The 15,152-nt window shown below is 36.0% G+C and overlaps 1 protein-coding gene across 1 annotated transcript; it reads left to right on the forward strand.

Moving 5' to 3' along the window:
* The first annotated feature begins 9,208 nt into the window (after positions 1–9,208).
* LOC127103860 (uncharacterized) lies at positions 9,209–10,875 on the forward strand. The gene is made up of 3 exons (XM_051041101.1): positions 9,209–9,395; positions 9,761–10,449; positions 10,543–10,875. The coding sequence occupies exons 1-3, from the start codon at positions 9,209–9,211 to the stop codon at positions 10,873–10,875; spliced, it is 1,209 nt and encodes a 402-aa protein (XP_050897058.1).
* Positions 10,876–15,152: the final 4,277 nt, after the last annotated feature.

The following is a 15,152-nucleotide window of genomic DNA, read 5'->3' on the forward strand; positions in this document are numbered from 1 at the left end:
CCTTCACATAATTGCTTGGATATTGCTTATGCTTGTTTTCTACTAAAGTCCAAAGGAAAAATGGGTTTCTATATGACACTCTTGTCTATTGGATTCAATCCCATTTGTCAGATCTTCTCAACCCTTAACTTTTAACTTTTTCCAAGGATAGTCCCTGCATCTCCTCCCACTTCTTAAATTTAAAAATATCTCTCTCTTTTCAAAAACTTTATTTGTTTGTGTTTTCCAACTTAGACATATTTTAATGATTAGAAACTTTGGCCTTATGCCAATGAATTTTAAAAAAAATTCCTAATCAAAATTGTAAATGGACTTACCATATTGACTTTAATTTCAAAAAGATAAAAAAAAACTAACAAACCCATTCAAAACTTTTGCCTTTTGTGCCTTCTTATTAAACTTTTGATTAAAATCAATTCACCAACGTTGAAATTTTTACCACGAACTACGAGGTTTTGATCCCTCATTTTTACGTTGGTATGTAGGCATAAGACCGAAGGTCTTATCAAACACAAAAGTATAATTAATGAATTCTCTTCTCATCTCCTTATTCTTTTTTATCAAACATCATTTAGACCAAATCACTTGCACATAAAAAAGGCCTCCCTAGGAGTACCTAGGATACTTTGGGTGCTAACACCTTCCCTCTGTGTAACCAACCCCATTACCTGTAATCTCTGGCATTTTTTTAGTTTTGATTTGAAAAATTCTTATCTTTGGGTTTTGTTCGTACCTTTTCCTTTTTCCTTTGGAAATAATAAAAGCGCGATGGCGACTCTAGTTTTATTGACGTGAAGTTTATCCATAGCTTGACGGTCATGAATTTACCACTACACATGGGAGTCTTGGCTGGTTTGCTTTCTGACATGTCAAATTTCTTCAGAAGGTCTTTTATGTATTTGCTTTTATAGACGTATGTGGCTTCTGATGTTTGATTGATTTGAATCCCTAGAAAGAACGTTAGTTCTTATATTAGACTCCTCTCAAATTCTGCCTGCATTAACTCAGAAAATTCTTGGCAAACAAAGGGGTTAGCAGAACCAAATATTATGTCATTGACATAAACCTGACAAATCATAAGATCGTTTATGATGTTTTGCAAAAGAGTGTAGAGTCCACTTTGGCTCTGATAAAATCATTTTTTAGAAGAAATGATATGAGTCTTTCATACCAAGCTCTGGGAGCTTGTTTCAGACCAAAAGCGATTTTTTAACTTTTCTGGAAGTTTTGAGTTTTCAAAGCCAGGAGGTTGATAGACATACACTTCTTCAGAAATATAACCATTCAGAAACACGCTTTTGACGTCCATCTGATATGATTTAATGGAATAATTTACAGCAAAAGATACAAGAAGACGAATAAATTATAACCTTACGACTTGAGCAAAGGTTTCATTATAGTCAATTCCTTCTTGTTGACTATAACCTTGTGCCACCAGTCGTGCTTTATTGAGGACCACTTCACCTTTTTCATTTAGCTTGTTTCTATAGACCCATTTGGTTCCAATCACATGGGTTCCCTTGGATCTTGGTACAAGATCCCAAACTTCATTCTTGGAAAAGTGATCAAGTTCTTCTTTCATTTATATAATCCATTCTTTGTCTTGAAGAGCTTCTTCATAGGATGTTGGCTCTATCAGGGATACTAGTCCCAGAAATGTTTCTTCAGAAACTTTGAATGTTGATCTTGTTTTGACAGGTTCATTCTTGTTTCCCTGAATCAATTCTTCAGAAACACTCTGCCTGTTTCTTTGTCTTTTCTAATTTATTGTGATTTCAGGTGCTTATGAAGTTCCTTTTTCTGCTTCTTCAGAATCTTTTGTCTTATCATTAGAACATGCAAGCTTGATATCCAAATCTGCAAAATTCTCAAGTACCAGAGACTTTTCAGAGTCAAGCTTATCATCAAATCTGACATGAATTGATTATTCCATAATTTGTGTTTTTGTATTGTATACTTTATATCCTTTAGAATGTTCTGAGTATCCCAACATGATACACTTTTGTGCCTTAGAGTCAAACTTGTTCAGATTAACCTTAGTGTTCAGAATAAAACAAGAGCATCCAAAAGGATGAAAATAAGAAATGTTGGGTTTTCTTCCCTTGCACAGTTCATAAGGAGTCTTTTTCAGAATAGGTATGATAGAGATTCTATTTTGAATGTAACATGTTGTGTTCACATCTTCTGCCCATAAGTGCTTAGCTATATTAGTTTCATTGAACATGGTTCTGGCATTTCTTGGAGAGTCCTATTCTTCCTATCTACAACTCCATTTTATTGTGGAGTTCTAGGACAGGAGAAATCATGGGATATTCCATTAAAGTCAAAAAGTTCTTCAAAGAGTTTGTTTTCAAATTCACCACCATGATCACTTCTGACTCTGATGATTTTAGAGTCAAATTCATTTTGCACTTTTAAATAGAAACTGGTGAACACAGAATGTGACTCATTCTTGTGCCCTAAGAATCTTACCCATGTCCAACGACTATAATCATCAACAATGACAAGTCCATACTTCTTACCATTGACTGACGATGGATTAACAGGTCCAAAAAAATCATATGTAGAAGTTCCAGAGGTATGGAGGTAGAAACAACATTTTTGGTTTTGAAAGTGGTTTTAGAAAATTTACCTTTCTGACATGTTTCAGAAAGAGCATCTTAATAAAACTTCAGCTTAGGTAGGCCTCTGACTAGCTTAAGTTTATTTAGCTGAGAAATCCTCCTCAAGCTAATGTGACCCAAGGGTCTATGTCACATCCATTGCTCTTCATTTACAGACATCAAGTATTTTACGTTTTGATTTTTCAAATCTGAAAGCTTTATTTTATAAATGTTGTTCTTCCTCTTTCTAGTGAAAAGGATTGTGCCATTTTTCTGATTAACAACTTTGCGCGTTTTTTGATTAAAGTTTATATCATAACCATTATAACTTAATTAACTTATGGATAACAAGTTATGCATTAATCCCTCTGTTGGTGTAAGCCCTAGAGGCCAATACTTTTGGTACTTGTATCGAATTATTTATTAATAATAAAAGACATTTTTCTTTATTATGTTTGTTTAATAAAGTCCCTGGAATAGATAGTCCATTTAATGTATCAAGTATGACTTAATCATGAGATCACATTAAACATAAGGACACTATTCTTAAAGTGTCCGTAGTCAAGCTTTATTATGAAATGGGATAACATTAAAGCATGGAGACTATTATGTTTGTAGACTGATGATCGCGTCTCATGGATCATGGATAAAGAGTTATCAAGTCTTAAACATAGGTATGAATATTAAGAGTAATATTCATACTGGATTGACCCGCTATGAGAATACTATATAGAAAGTTATGCAAAGTGTCATAAGTTATTCTCATGGTGATAATAGTGTATACCACTCTTCGACCTGAAACCACTATGGATCCTAGATGTAGAGTCGAGTGCTTTATTGCTGATCCAACGTTGTCCGTAACTGGATAACCATAAAGACAGTTGATGGGTACTCCACGAAGCATGCTGAGGGACATGAGTGTCCTAGATGGAATTTGCCAATCCTGCTTAACAGGATAAATGTCTATGGGCCCAATATTGAACTGGACAAGGGTGACATGGTCTATACCTTGTGTTCAATATAGACATAAGGGCAAAGGGGTAATTATACACATAATTATTATCACAGGAGGTTTTGTCAGATCACATGACATTTTCGTGACTTGGGTAGCAGTGATGTGTTGCTAGATACCGCTCACTGTTTATTATGTTAAATGCGTGATTTAATATAATTGCCAGCGTCGCGAAAACCTATAGGGTCACACACAAAGGACGGATTGATGAGAGATAGAATAATTAAGGAACATCGTAAGGTACGGTGTACTTAAGCTGAATACGAAATATGGTAAGGTACCAAATACTTAAGTGATTTTGGCATATTATGAGATATAGGCCAAAATGCACTTAAGTGGGCTTTTTGGCTTGAAGCCCACACAAGTAGTTCTATAAATAGAGCTCTTGTGCAGAAGCTTTGCAAAGAGAATACAACACAACTGAAGAGTTGGAATTTCGTATCTCTCTTTCCCTCACTCAAAGCCTTCATTCACAAACAGCTAGCACTGCGATTGAAGGAATCCGTTCGTGTGGACTGAGTAGAGACGTTGTCATCATTCAACGTTCGTGATCGCCCCATGGATTTGCTTCAAAGGATTCGATCATTATCAGAGATCTGCACCAAAGGTTTGAATCGCCACAAGAGGTAACGATTCTATCACTGATCATGCTCATTCGTAAGGATCACTAATGGAGAATTTTTTTTAAATTCCGCTGCGCCTTGGATGGCTATTCTCCTACACCCTCAACATAGAGGACATCAGAAATAGAGGAAAGAGATCCATTACCAACTGTTCCAGACCCTCTGATTCTTCCTTTCTGATTTCCTCCAAAGCCTACGAAGCCAGCATCTTTAAGTTCCAGGTTTTGGAACATATGCTTTCTTTCCGTCATGTGTCACGAGCATCCAGAGTCCGGGTACCATGATTGGTGTTTTAACTCTGTTGCATAGGATATCTGCAACATACACTATTTTATCTTTTGGTACCCATAATCTTTTGGGTCCTTTAAGATTAGTTCCCCTAGAGTTTCTGAAAACTTTGGGTTTTCTATCATTATTAAACTTATGTGTTTTTGCAGGTGTATAATGATAAGAAAAAGGATATTTAGATTTGTTTTCTATAGTAGATTTCTGATCATCGTCATCATAATCATAATAAATTCATTTTTTCTATTATGACTTACACCATAGATCATAGAAGCCATTTTGCTTCTTTCTAGACCGTTGTTCAGAAATTTCTGGAAAGCTTTTTCATATGTGTATATGATAGTGTCAGAAGTAGGTGGAGCTTTAGAAAGAGTTTTTTCAAGTTTTGAACATTTCTTGGTTGAAACTTCGTTTTCTTTGTCAAGAATAAAATTATTTTCTTTGAGTTCAGAAACTTCTATCTCAAGCTTATCACACTCTTCAACGGTCTCTTCATGAACGTTTTTCAGGTTCTTGAATTTCTGTCAAAGCTTTTGATACAAGCTCAGAGACTCTGACAAACAGGCCTCCAGATCAGAATGAGAAAATTCAGAGAATACCTCTTCAGAGTCAGACTCTGTTTCAGATGAACTTCTAGAGGTAGTTGCCATGAATGCTACGTTTTCCTGCTCCTCTTTATAATCAGATACAGAAGCTTCAGATTTAGAATCATCCCATGTTTCCATGAGTCCTTTCTTCTTTGCTTTGAAAGAATTTTTCTTGAGGCTTTCTTTTCTGGAGCTATCCTTCTTTAACTTTAAACATTCATTTATGTAGTGTCCATGCTCTTTGCATTCATAACATGTAACTTACTTGTTGGGTCTGCCTCTGGAGGTTGAATCTGGATGGTCTCCCTTCATTCTAGGCCTTCTGAAGTTATTTTGTCTTTTTCTCCAGAGATGTTTGATTATTCTTGAAAGAAGAGATAATTCTTCTTCATCATCAGAATCTTCATTCTCAAAGTCATCATCTTCTTATTCTTCAGCTTGAAAGGCTTTGTTCCTTTTTGGATTTCTTCTTTATGATCTAGACTTTAGAGCCACATATTTTCTTTTCTTCTAAGGTTCATCTTCTTCAAGCTCTATTTCATGACTTTTGAGAGAGCTGGTGAGTTCTTCAAGACCTATGAAGTTCAGATCCTTGAATAGCTTTAGAGAAGTAACCATAGGTCTCCACTTCTTGGGAAGACTTCTGATTATCTTCTTGACATGATCTGATGTAGTGTATCCTTTGTCCAGAACCTTGAGTCATGCAACTAAGGTTTGGAACCTTGAGAACATCACTTCAACAACTTCATCATCTTCCATTCTGAAGGCTTCATATTTATGGATTAAAGCTAAAGCCTTAGTCTCTTTAACTTGATTATTGCCATTGTGCATCATTTTCAGGGAGTCAAAGATCTCTTTGGTTGTTTCCCTGTTGGTTATCTTCTCGTACTCGTTGTAGGAGATGGTGTTTAACTTAATGGTTCTTGCTTTATGGTGATTCTTGAAATCACACTTCTGATCGTCATTCATTTTGCCTCTTGGAATGGGAATACCGAGTTTAGAGTTGGGTATCTCATAGCCATTTGTAACCATACCCCAAAGATCAGCGTCGTAGCCTAGGAAGAAACTTTCTATTATGTCCTTCCAGTAGTCAAATTTTTCTCCATCAAAAACTGGAGGTTTTGCGTTGTAGATATCTCTTTCATTTGTGTTATCCATAAATATTTTCTCACCCTGGATCTCTCTACATTGTTAACTTTTTTATTCAAAAACCAATAACAAAGCCTAAACTCTGATACCAATTGAAGGTAGAGAAAAACAAGAAAGGGGGGTTTGAATGTTTTCACAGTAATCAAAAACTTTTTACAACACCACACACACAAAAATAAATGCTAATAACACAAGGAGTTTATCCTGGTTTGCTTGAAAATCAAAGCTACTCCAGTCCACCCGGCAAAGGTGATTTCTCCTTCAATAAGTACTTAATCCAATCATCTCAACAAATTACAAAAACGTATTAGAGTTTAACAACCTCTTAGCCCTCCCAAGTACACAGACCTAAACAAGTCACTTGAGGAATTACAAAGATTTTAGGAAAACAAGTGTTTGACTAGATGCTTCTAATTAAGCAGCATAAACACACGTTTAAAAACAATGAAATAATGACCATACAATATGAGCAACAACTCTTGTGTGAATAATGAATATTATAATGAGAGATATGAAAATATGTTGTGTATTGAGAGTTGTAGGTAGAAGTGTGTTTTCATCATGTTGTGATAAGGCCTTTATATAGTACTTTGAGATTATACCGTTGGAGGGAAATCAAGGAAGATTTCTTGCCAACTATGGGAACTAAATGTATTAACTTTCTTGTCCTTTCCATAGAAGTCTTGGAACGTAATCCAAAATTTCCTTAAAGATAATTGTACTATATTTGGAATGCTTCTTGATTAAGTTTCTTATATGGTGATGTCAGATAGAGTGTTGAGCGTGTATCAGAGTGAGCAGAGTCAGTGTCTTTGATCAGAGTCTTCCAGTCTTCAGATATTCTTTTTCAGTCTTCAGATGTTATCTTGAGTAGTCTTTAGATGTTATCTTGAATAGTCTTCCAATTTTGTCTTGAATAGTCTTCAGATTTTGAGTCTTCATATACCATAGTTGAACTTCGGCTTCAGATTCTGTATGTGATTGCTTCTTAGAGATGTTCTTGTTCAGAGTCAGATCTGATCTCCGTGTTGGGTCAGCTTTTCTGGACAACGTCAGATGCCATATATTGGCTTCCTCATATTCGTTTTACCTTAGAGACCTGCACACTTAGAGAAAATTATTAGGGTACCAAATTGTTTCATTCTTTGTTATCATCAAAACTTAGAGATATATTGTAGAATCAAAATCGTGTTCTAACAATTACGGTCTACTGTTGGTTACTCCTCTAATGCAGTTGTTATGGATCCTTAGGATGTTATTTTCCTTTTCTCTTGTATTTGTATTTTGGTTTCTGAAATTGTACTCAATGTAATCCTTCTAAATATTATGAATAAAAATGAGATTGTATGGTCAATTCAAATTGTTATTATTGATTATTATTGTTGAAATATTTGAAAATAAGACTTTGTATGTTCCTTGAGAATAATAAAATCAAAAAAATTTCATTCATGCATCATTTGCATCGTAAGTTTCTTGCAATCTAGCCCTTCGGCCAGGTGTCTCATGATCTTCATCTTTGTATCAGTCAAGCTGACACATCAGTACAACACTCGTGTTAATCATCAACACAAGATGGATCAATTAAAGCAAGAAAATTGTGAACTCAAAGAAGAGGTTGCAAGACTTACTACTCTTATGGAGTCTCTCATCACACCTCAGAGTCAGGCGACTCAAGCTCCTGCAACTCTGCATCAACTGACAGTTATCTCCGAGATTACCTCAGCGCCCGTGTATGTGGCTCCAGTGAACCAGCCTATGCACTTTAAGCCTTCCGGATTCCCTTGGGGAATTCCTCAAAACTATGTTCCTGAGGGTTATTTTCCTACCATTGCTCTTATGTTGGCATCTCACCCGATCATGTATACTCCTTATCTTGTTGTGCATATCATGCCTCGTGTTAAAGAGACTATCTACCATTCTGAGCCGTCTGAAGACCCAAATTTGTATGAAAAGATGGATGAAATGAAGGATCAGTTTCAAGAATTGAAGAAGGAAATGAAGACCCTTAGGGGAAAATATTGGTTTAGGAAGAGCGCTTATGAGCTTTGCTTGGTGCCTAATGTGAAGATCCATGTTAAGTTCAAGGTCCCTGACTTTGAGAAATACAAGGGGAACACTTACCCTATAAGCCATCTTGTGATGTATGCCTGCGTGTTGTCAACCCAAACAGAAAACGACCAGTTTCTCATTCATTATTTCCAGGATAGCTTAACCGGTGTCGTTCTTCGTTGGTACGTGGGTCTGGACAATGGTAGTATTCGTACTTTCAATGACTTAGGCGAGGCCTTTGTCAAGCAATATAAGTACAATGTGGATATGGTGCCTGATCGTGACCAGCTTCAGTCTATGTCTCAGAGAGACAAAGAGACATTTAAAGAATATGCACAAAGATGGATAGAGCTAGCCACTCAGATTAGTCCTTCGTTGGAAGAAGAAGAAATGATAAAGATTTTTCTCAAGACTTTGAATTCATTTTACTATGAGCGTGTGATTGCTAGCGCTCCCAATGATTTCATCGAGATGGTGAACATGGGGATGCGTCTAGAGGAAGGTGTTTGTGAGGGAAGATTGTCCAGAGAAGAAGCGTCAATCAGTAAGATGTTTGGGAGTGTTTTCTCGAAAAAGAAGGATGGAGAAACTAATTTAGTGACTGTGGAGAGGCGAAAGAATCCTTATGTTAAGAACAGTTCCAGATCTCATCAACAACATCATCAAGTGTCTTATGTTATTCTAGTGGTTGCCAATAACTCTTCCGTTCAATCAGCAACAATCCAACCTCAACAATAACAATAACAACAACAACGTACTCATAACAACAATCAAAACAAAAATAAGCACAAAAAATATGATAGGAAGAAGGTCACGTTTGACCCTATTCCGATGTCCTAAGCCGAGTTATTTTCGTCTCTTATTGTCAAAAATCTGGTTCAGCCAAGAAGTCCTCCGCCTATGCCTGAACCTCTTTCGTGGTGGTATAAGCCTGATCAGCATTGTGCCTATCATCAAGGGGCACCTGGCCATGATATTGAGAACATTTATTCGTTGAAATATGAGGTTCAACGATTGGTAAGAAGTAGGATGGTGTCCTTTGAGGATCGTGCACCGAATGTTAAATCCAATATGTTACCCGCTCAAGGTAACTCCCTTATAAATATGATGGACGGTTGTCCCGGTGAGTACAGCTTTTATGATGTCTGACATATCCGAAGATCCTAGGTAGAGCTTCACAAGACTTTGTGTCAGATTGGTGAATGCGAGCATAATCATGACGGTTGTATCATTTGCAGTGTCAATCCACGTGAATGTGTGATTGTGAAGAGGGATATTCAAAGGTTAGTGGATGAAGGTATGATTCACATCCACCAAGCTAGAAATTTGGATGTTGACGTAAATGTGATTGTTCCAGTTTTCAAAACTCCTGAGCGAGTGGTGATTCAGTATGATAGCAGTAAGAGAAGCAATAGATCAATATCATCGTTAGTGATACGGTTGGCGAGTCAGTCCCGCATACATTTGATAAGTATGCGCCTTACAAGTATAATGCTACTATGATCAAAGATGGACAAGATGTTCCTCTTCCTGCATCTACTTTAGTAGTAAGCATTGCTGACGTTGTCAAGGTAACCCGAAGCGGTCGAGTGTTCATTCCGGTATTCCCGAAGGTTGTTGAGAATGTTGTCGTTGGAAATAAGGCCGAGGTGGTTGTTCCTTTGTTTGATCCTATTAACACTCCAATTTTTCAGTCTGGTGAGTCCATCAGTTTGAAGAGCAAGGATGATAATGATGAAGTACTCCGCCTGATAAAGAAGAGTGAGTTTAACGTCGTGGAGCAGTTACTCCAGAAGCCCTCCAAGATTTCTACTTTATCTCTATTAATAAATTTTGAAGCACACCATGAGGCTTTTCAAAAAGTACTTGAGCATGCCTACGTTGAACATGATGTTACGGTTGATCAATTTCATCACATCGCTGCTAACATTACTACGTGCAATAATCTAAGTTTTTGTGATGAGGAGCTTCTAGAAGAAGCTAGGAATCATAATATGGCTCTCCTTATATCTATGAATTATAAGGAGGATGCCTTATCCAATGTCTTGGTAGACACAGGTTCATCTTTGAATGTTCTACCCAAGTCTACCTTGGCTAGGCTATCTTATCAAGGAGCACATATGAGATATAGTGGTGTGATTGTGAAGGCGTTTGACGGTTCTCGCAAAACTGTCATTGTAGAAGTTGACCTCCCAATTAAGATTGGCCCGAGCGATTTCCAAATTACTTTCCAGGTAATGGATATCCACCCAGCCTATAGCTGCATATTAGGTAGGCCATGGATTCATGAAGCAGGTGCTGTCACATCAACTCTACACCAAAAGCTCAAATTTGTCAAGAATGGGAAACTTGTTATTATTGGAGGTGAAAAGGCATTATTGGTGAGCCACTTATCATCTTTCACGTATGCTGAAATCGAGGAAGCTGTTGGAACTCCATTTCAAGCTTTTCCTGTGGCTAATGTGATCCAGAAAACTAGGGCATCCATGTCTTCTTTGAAAGATGCGCAAGAGATTGTCCAGGCTGGGGACACAGACAATTGGGGTCGTGTCGTGGGAGTAGTTTAGAAGAAGAATCAGGCCATTTTGGGATTCGAGCAAGGTCCATTCAACAAGGAAGTCAAGGCTATGCAACATATTTTTTGTAGCGGAGGGTTCACCCATAAGGAAGAACAACACTTAGTTGCAATCCTTCATGAAGATGAAGATGAAGAAGAAGACGGTGCCAATTTTGTAATGCATGGATAGATTTGCAACAATTGGAATGTTGTTGATGTTCTTGTTCTAATTCATCGTTCAAAGTAATATACCTTATTTCTCAAAGAAAAATTCTTATCTTACGCCTAAGGGAGAAGTGAAAACATTGTCAGGCATTTTCAATTATCATCAATAAAATGTGATTTTATTCATCCACATTTATGTTGTTTTTACTTTTTTCTTTTTTTTTCTTTCTGAAAATGGTAATCACAAAAAACATAAATAGACAATAATTTGTCCCATATCTGCATAATATTTGCTTGCACTTCATATTTCTAAAATCAAAATATCAAATCATTATGCAGGTTGCTTCTCAAACCCATTAAAAATAATGACCCTACTCCCTCTCCGAACTTTGATTTCCATGTGTTCGAAGTTGAGGAAGAGAATGACGATGAAGACATTTCTGATGAGTTATCTTATTTGCTTGAGCACGAGGAAAGAACCATTCAGTCGTTTGAAGAACAAATTGAGTTGGTCAACTTGGGCTTCGAAGATGATATCAAGGAGGTCAAGATTGGGTCACAACTTCATCAAAAGGTTAAGAAGGGCTTGATTGAGCTTCTTCGAGAGTACAATGATGTGTTTGCTTGGTCTTATCAAGACATTCCAAGTCTTGATACTGATATTGTGGAGCATAGATTGTTGTTGAAGCCTGAATGTCTGCCAGTCAAGCAAAAGTTAAGAAGAACTCATCCTGACAGGGTAGTGAAGATCAAGGAAGAAGTCCAAAAGCAGATTGATGTCGGTTTCCTTGTTACCTCCGAATATCCTCAGTGGGTGGCCAATATTGTACCTATTCCTAAGAAGGATGGAGAAGACCGCATGTCCGTCGACTATAGAGACTTGAACAAAGCAGGCCATAAAGATGATTTTCCTCTGCCACACATTGATATGTTGGTAGATAATATAGCTAAGTTCAATGTCTTCTCTTTTACGGGCGGATTTTCCGGTAATGATCAGATAAAATGACACCTGAAGATATGGAGAAAATCACATTGATTATGCCTTGGGGAACATTTTGTTACCGAGTGACGCCTTTCGGTTTTAAGAATGCTGGTGCAACATAGCAAAGAGCCATGACCACTCTTTTACATGATATGATGCATAAAGAGATTAAGGTTTATGTTGATGATATGATTTCCAAATCAAGGTCTGAAGATGAGCATGTTGAGAAATTATTGAAGTTATTCCAGCGTTTGAGGAAGTATAAACTCCGCTTGAATCCTAATAAGTGTACATTTGGTATCCGCTCTAGTACATTGTTGGGCTTTATTGTCAGTGAGAAGGGTATTGAAGTTGATCCTGTTGTAGTGGTAAATTCATGACCACTAAGCTATAGGTTATCTCAACGTCAATAAAACCAGAGTCGCTATCGCACTTTTATTGTTTCCAAAGGAAAAGTGAAAAGTGTTAACAAACCCAAAGATCAGAAGTTTTAAATCAAAACTGATAAAATGTAAGAGATTACGGGTAAGGCGGTTGGTTACACAGAGGGAAGGTATTAGCGCCCAAAGTGTCCTAGGAACTCCTAGGGAGCCCATTTTGTGCGCAAGTATTTTAGTTGAAAAAGATGTTTGCTAAGAAAAGTAGAATTAGGGGATGAGAAAAGAATTCATTATTATATTTTTTTGTGTTTGACAAGACCTTCAGTCTTATGCCTACGTACCAACATAAAAATGAGGGATTAAAACCTCAAAGTTTGTGCTAAAAATTTCAAAGATGGGTGGATTAATTTTAACAAAAGCTTAAAGATCTTTTGTTATCAAAGGTAGAATACTCAACAAAACATCCATCGATAATGAGGGTTTTACAACATTTAAGAGGGAGCGCTCCAACTTGGATTCAATCAACAAGTATGCAACTAACCCCTAATAAATGGAAAGACTTATATTCAATATATCATTGAATGGGAGAATTATATCGCAACCAAAGATAACTCAAATCTAAATGCCCTCTTTTAAAAAGTTTAAAAGAAAAAGGCACAAAATGGTCAAAAGGATTAAATGAGGTTGTTAGTTCTTTTTGTCTTTTTGAAAATAATGTCAATACCATTAAGTTCATTTACAAGTTTGATTTAAGAAAATATTTTGAAAAAATCAATGGCATAAGGCCAAAGTTTCTACCCATTAAAATAAGTCTAAGTTGAAAACACATGCAAAGAAGTTTTGAAAATGAGGGGGAGATTTTGAAATTAAAGAAGGAGGAGGAGATCAAGGGACTATCCGAGACAAGATTTAAAAGTTTATAGTTGAAAAGATCTAACCAATGGGAAGCATCCACAAGATAAGAATGTCAGATAGAAACCCATTTCCTTTGGACTTTTAAGAAAGCAAAAAGCATAATCATCTAAGCAATTAATGTGAAGACCAATGGTATCAAATAAAGATAACCAAACATCCAAGCAAGCACTCCAAAAGCAAACCGTCTTTAATGTCTTTCACATGTATTAGATGAAATATCCCTTGAAACATACTCAAAGAGAAAGCATCAGTTAATCATAGTAAGATCAAAATAACAACTTAAGCACAGAGACAAATATACATCAGATAAACCAAGGGAGTCTCTAGCTTGTATCAGGTGAACGGCATTGGCCAAGAAAAGGTCTTAGATAATGGCATTGGCCTAATTCTTCCAAAGCACATGGATATTGCCTACTCTAAGTCCAAGTATCAGATCAAGTCACAGACAGGGATCCAACAGTCCACCAACATATTTTTTAGGGTTTTTGTTTTTATTAAGTATTTTAAGGTCCTAAGACCACAAACAAACAAAATCACAAGCACAATATAATACAAGCACAAAATACGGTTCAAGTTAGCAAAGTGAAAATGACTGAAACAAAAACAAATTGCATGAATGTAAATGGCACTGAATGATAAGGTGCATAAATTTAAATTGCATTAAGGTAAATTACATTAAAAATAAAACAATATAAACAAGTGTTAGTGAATGTTAGTAAAGAAGAAAAGTTTTCTTTAAGTCATTCTTTGAAGAACACTTAATCGTCCACTCATAAGCATGAAAATATGAACCTAGACATCATCTATGAGAAGGGACCCAACTTGGATAAATCAACAAGTAGGCCACTAGCTCTCACAAATGGAAAAGAGGTTAAATATTCACACAATACCATGAGGAATAGGAGACTTACAATCACACTTACAAAAATGTTATGCCTTTTGGGGAAATTTTAGCTCTATGTTAAGAAATCGTAATTGGATTTATGTAGAAGTCACAACTATCTGAGGTCGGGCAATAATAATATTGGTGTTAATGCATGCTAGAGACATGGTATAAACAACCAAGCTCCTAAAGCATACCACACACAAAAATAAAATGGGATGAACCTATCTCAATCAAGCACATGATGATTCATTTGACATAAGGTCATTGGTGAATCAACTAAAATTTTGATCCTATGAGAAGTCATTGGCCATGGATGGATTGGGAAAGACGTAGATGAATATGAAGAGATAAAGTGAAATAGAATCCCAAATTGATCAAGGGATGAACCTCACTTGATCAATATTATCCATTCATCTTGAGGGATAAAGTTTAAACTTCATCAACCCCCTAAATCTTATAGTATTAATCAAATTGAAGTCCAATTCAACCAAGATCAAGGCCAAATAGAAGATGAGTAAACACAAAGTCAATTAAATAGCTCAACATAATTCTTAAAGCAATTAAACAAATTCAATTTAATTTTTAAATGAAGAAAAATGCATTTTAAAAAGGGAAAAACCTCAAATCCCTTCAAATCACCAAAGAAATAGCCAAGGGATTTATCATAGGTCAAACAAGGTCAAAGGACCTTAGACTAATACTTTTGGAATTTTTGAAAAGTCAAAAGTATTTAAAATCAATTAAAAACAAGTCAAGAATCATTAAATTCACTAAAAATATCAAAGCTAATCTAAAAAATTATTTTAATTCAGAAAATGGAAGAGGAAGTTATTTGAATTTTTTTGGTGAAAGTCCCATATTTTTTGGATTAAAATTGAATTTATAATGAATTTAATAAGAAAATGGTATTTAAAATAATAAAACAGAAAATGAATTAAATTAAATAAAAAACAAGGGTC

Source organism: Lathyrus oleraceus, chromosome 7 (genome assembly GCF_024323335.1).
Source record: "Lathyrus oleraceus cultivar Zhongwan6 chromosome 7, CAAS_Psat_ZW6_1.0, whole genome shotgun sequence".
Taxonomy (NCBI): Eukaryota; Viridiplantae; Streptophyta; class Magnoliopsida; order Fabales; family Fabaceae; genus Lathyrus; species Lathyrus oleraceus.

Bases quoted from the DNA above. Each gene is read 5' to 3' on its own strand.
- LOC127103860 (XM_051041101.1), top strand. From the start codon at position 9,209: ATGCCTGAACCTCTTTCGTGGTGGTATAAGCCTGATCAGCATTGTGCC. The intron at 9,396-9,760 runs GTAACTCCCTTA...TTGGCGAGTCAG, and splicing joins CAATATGTTACCCGCTCAAG to TCCCGCATACATTTGATAAG. The intron at 10,450-10,542 runs GTGAAGGCGTTT...ATTACTTTCCAG, and splicing joins TGAGATATAGTGGTGTGATT to GTAATGGATATCCACCCAGC.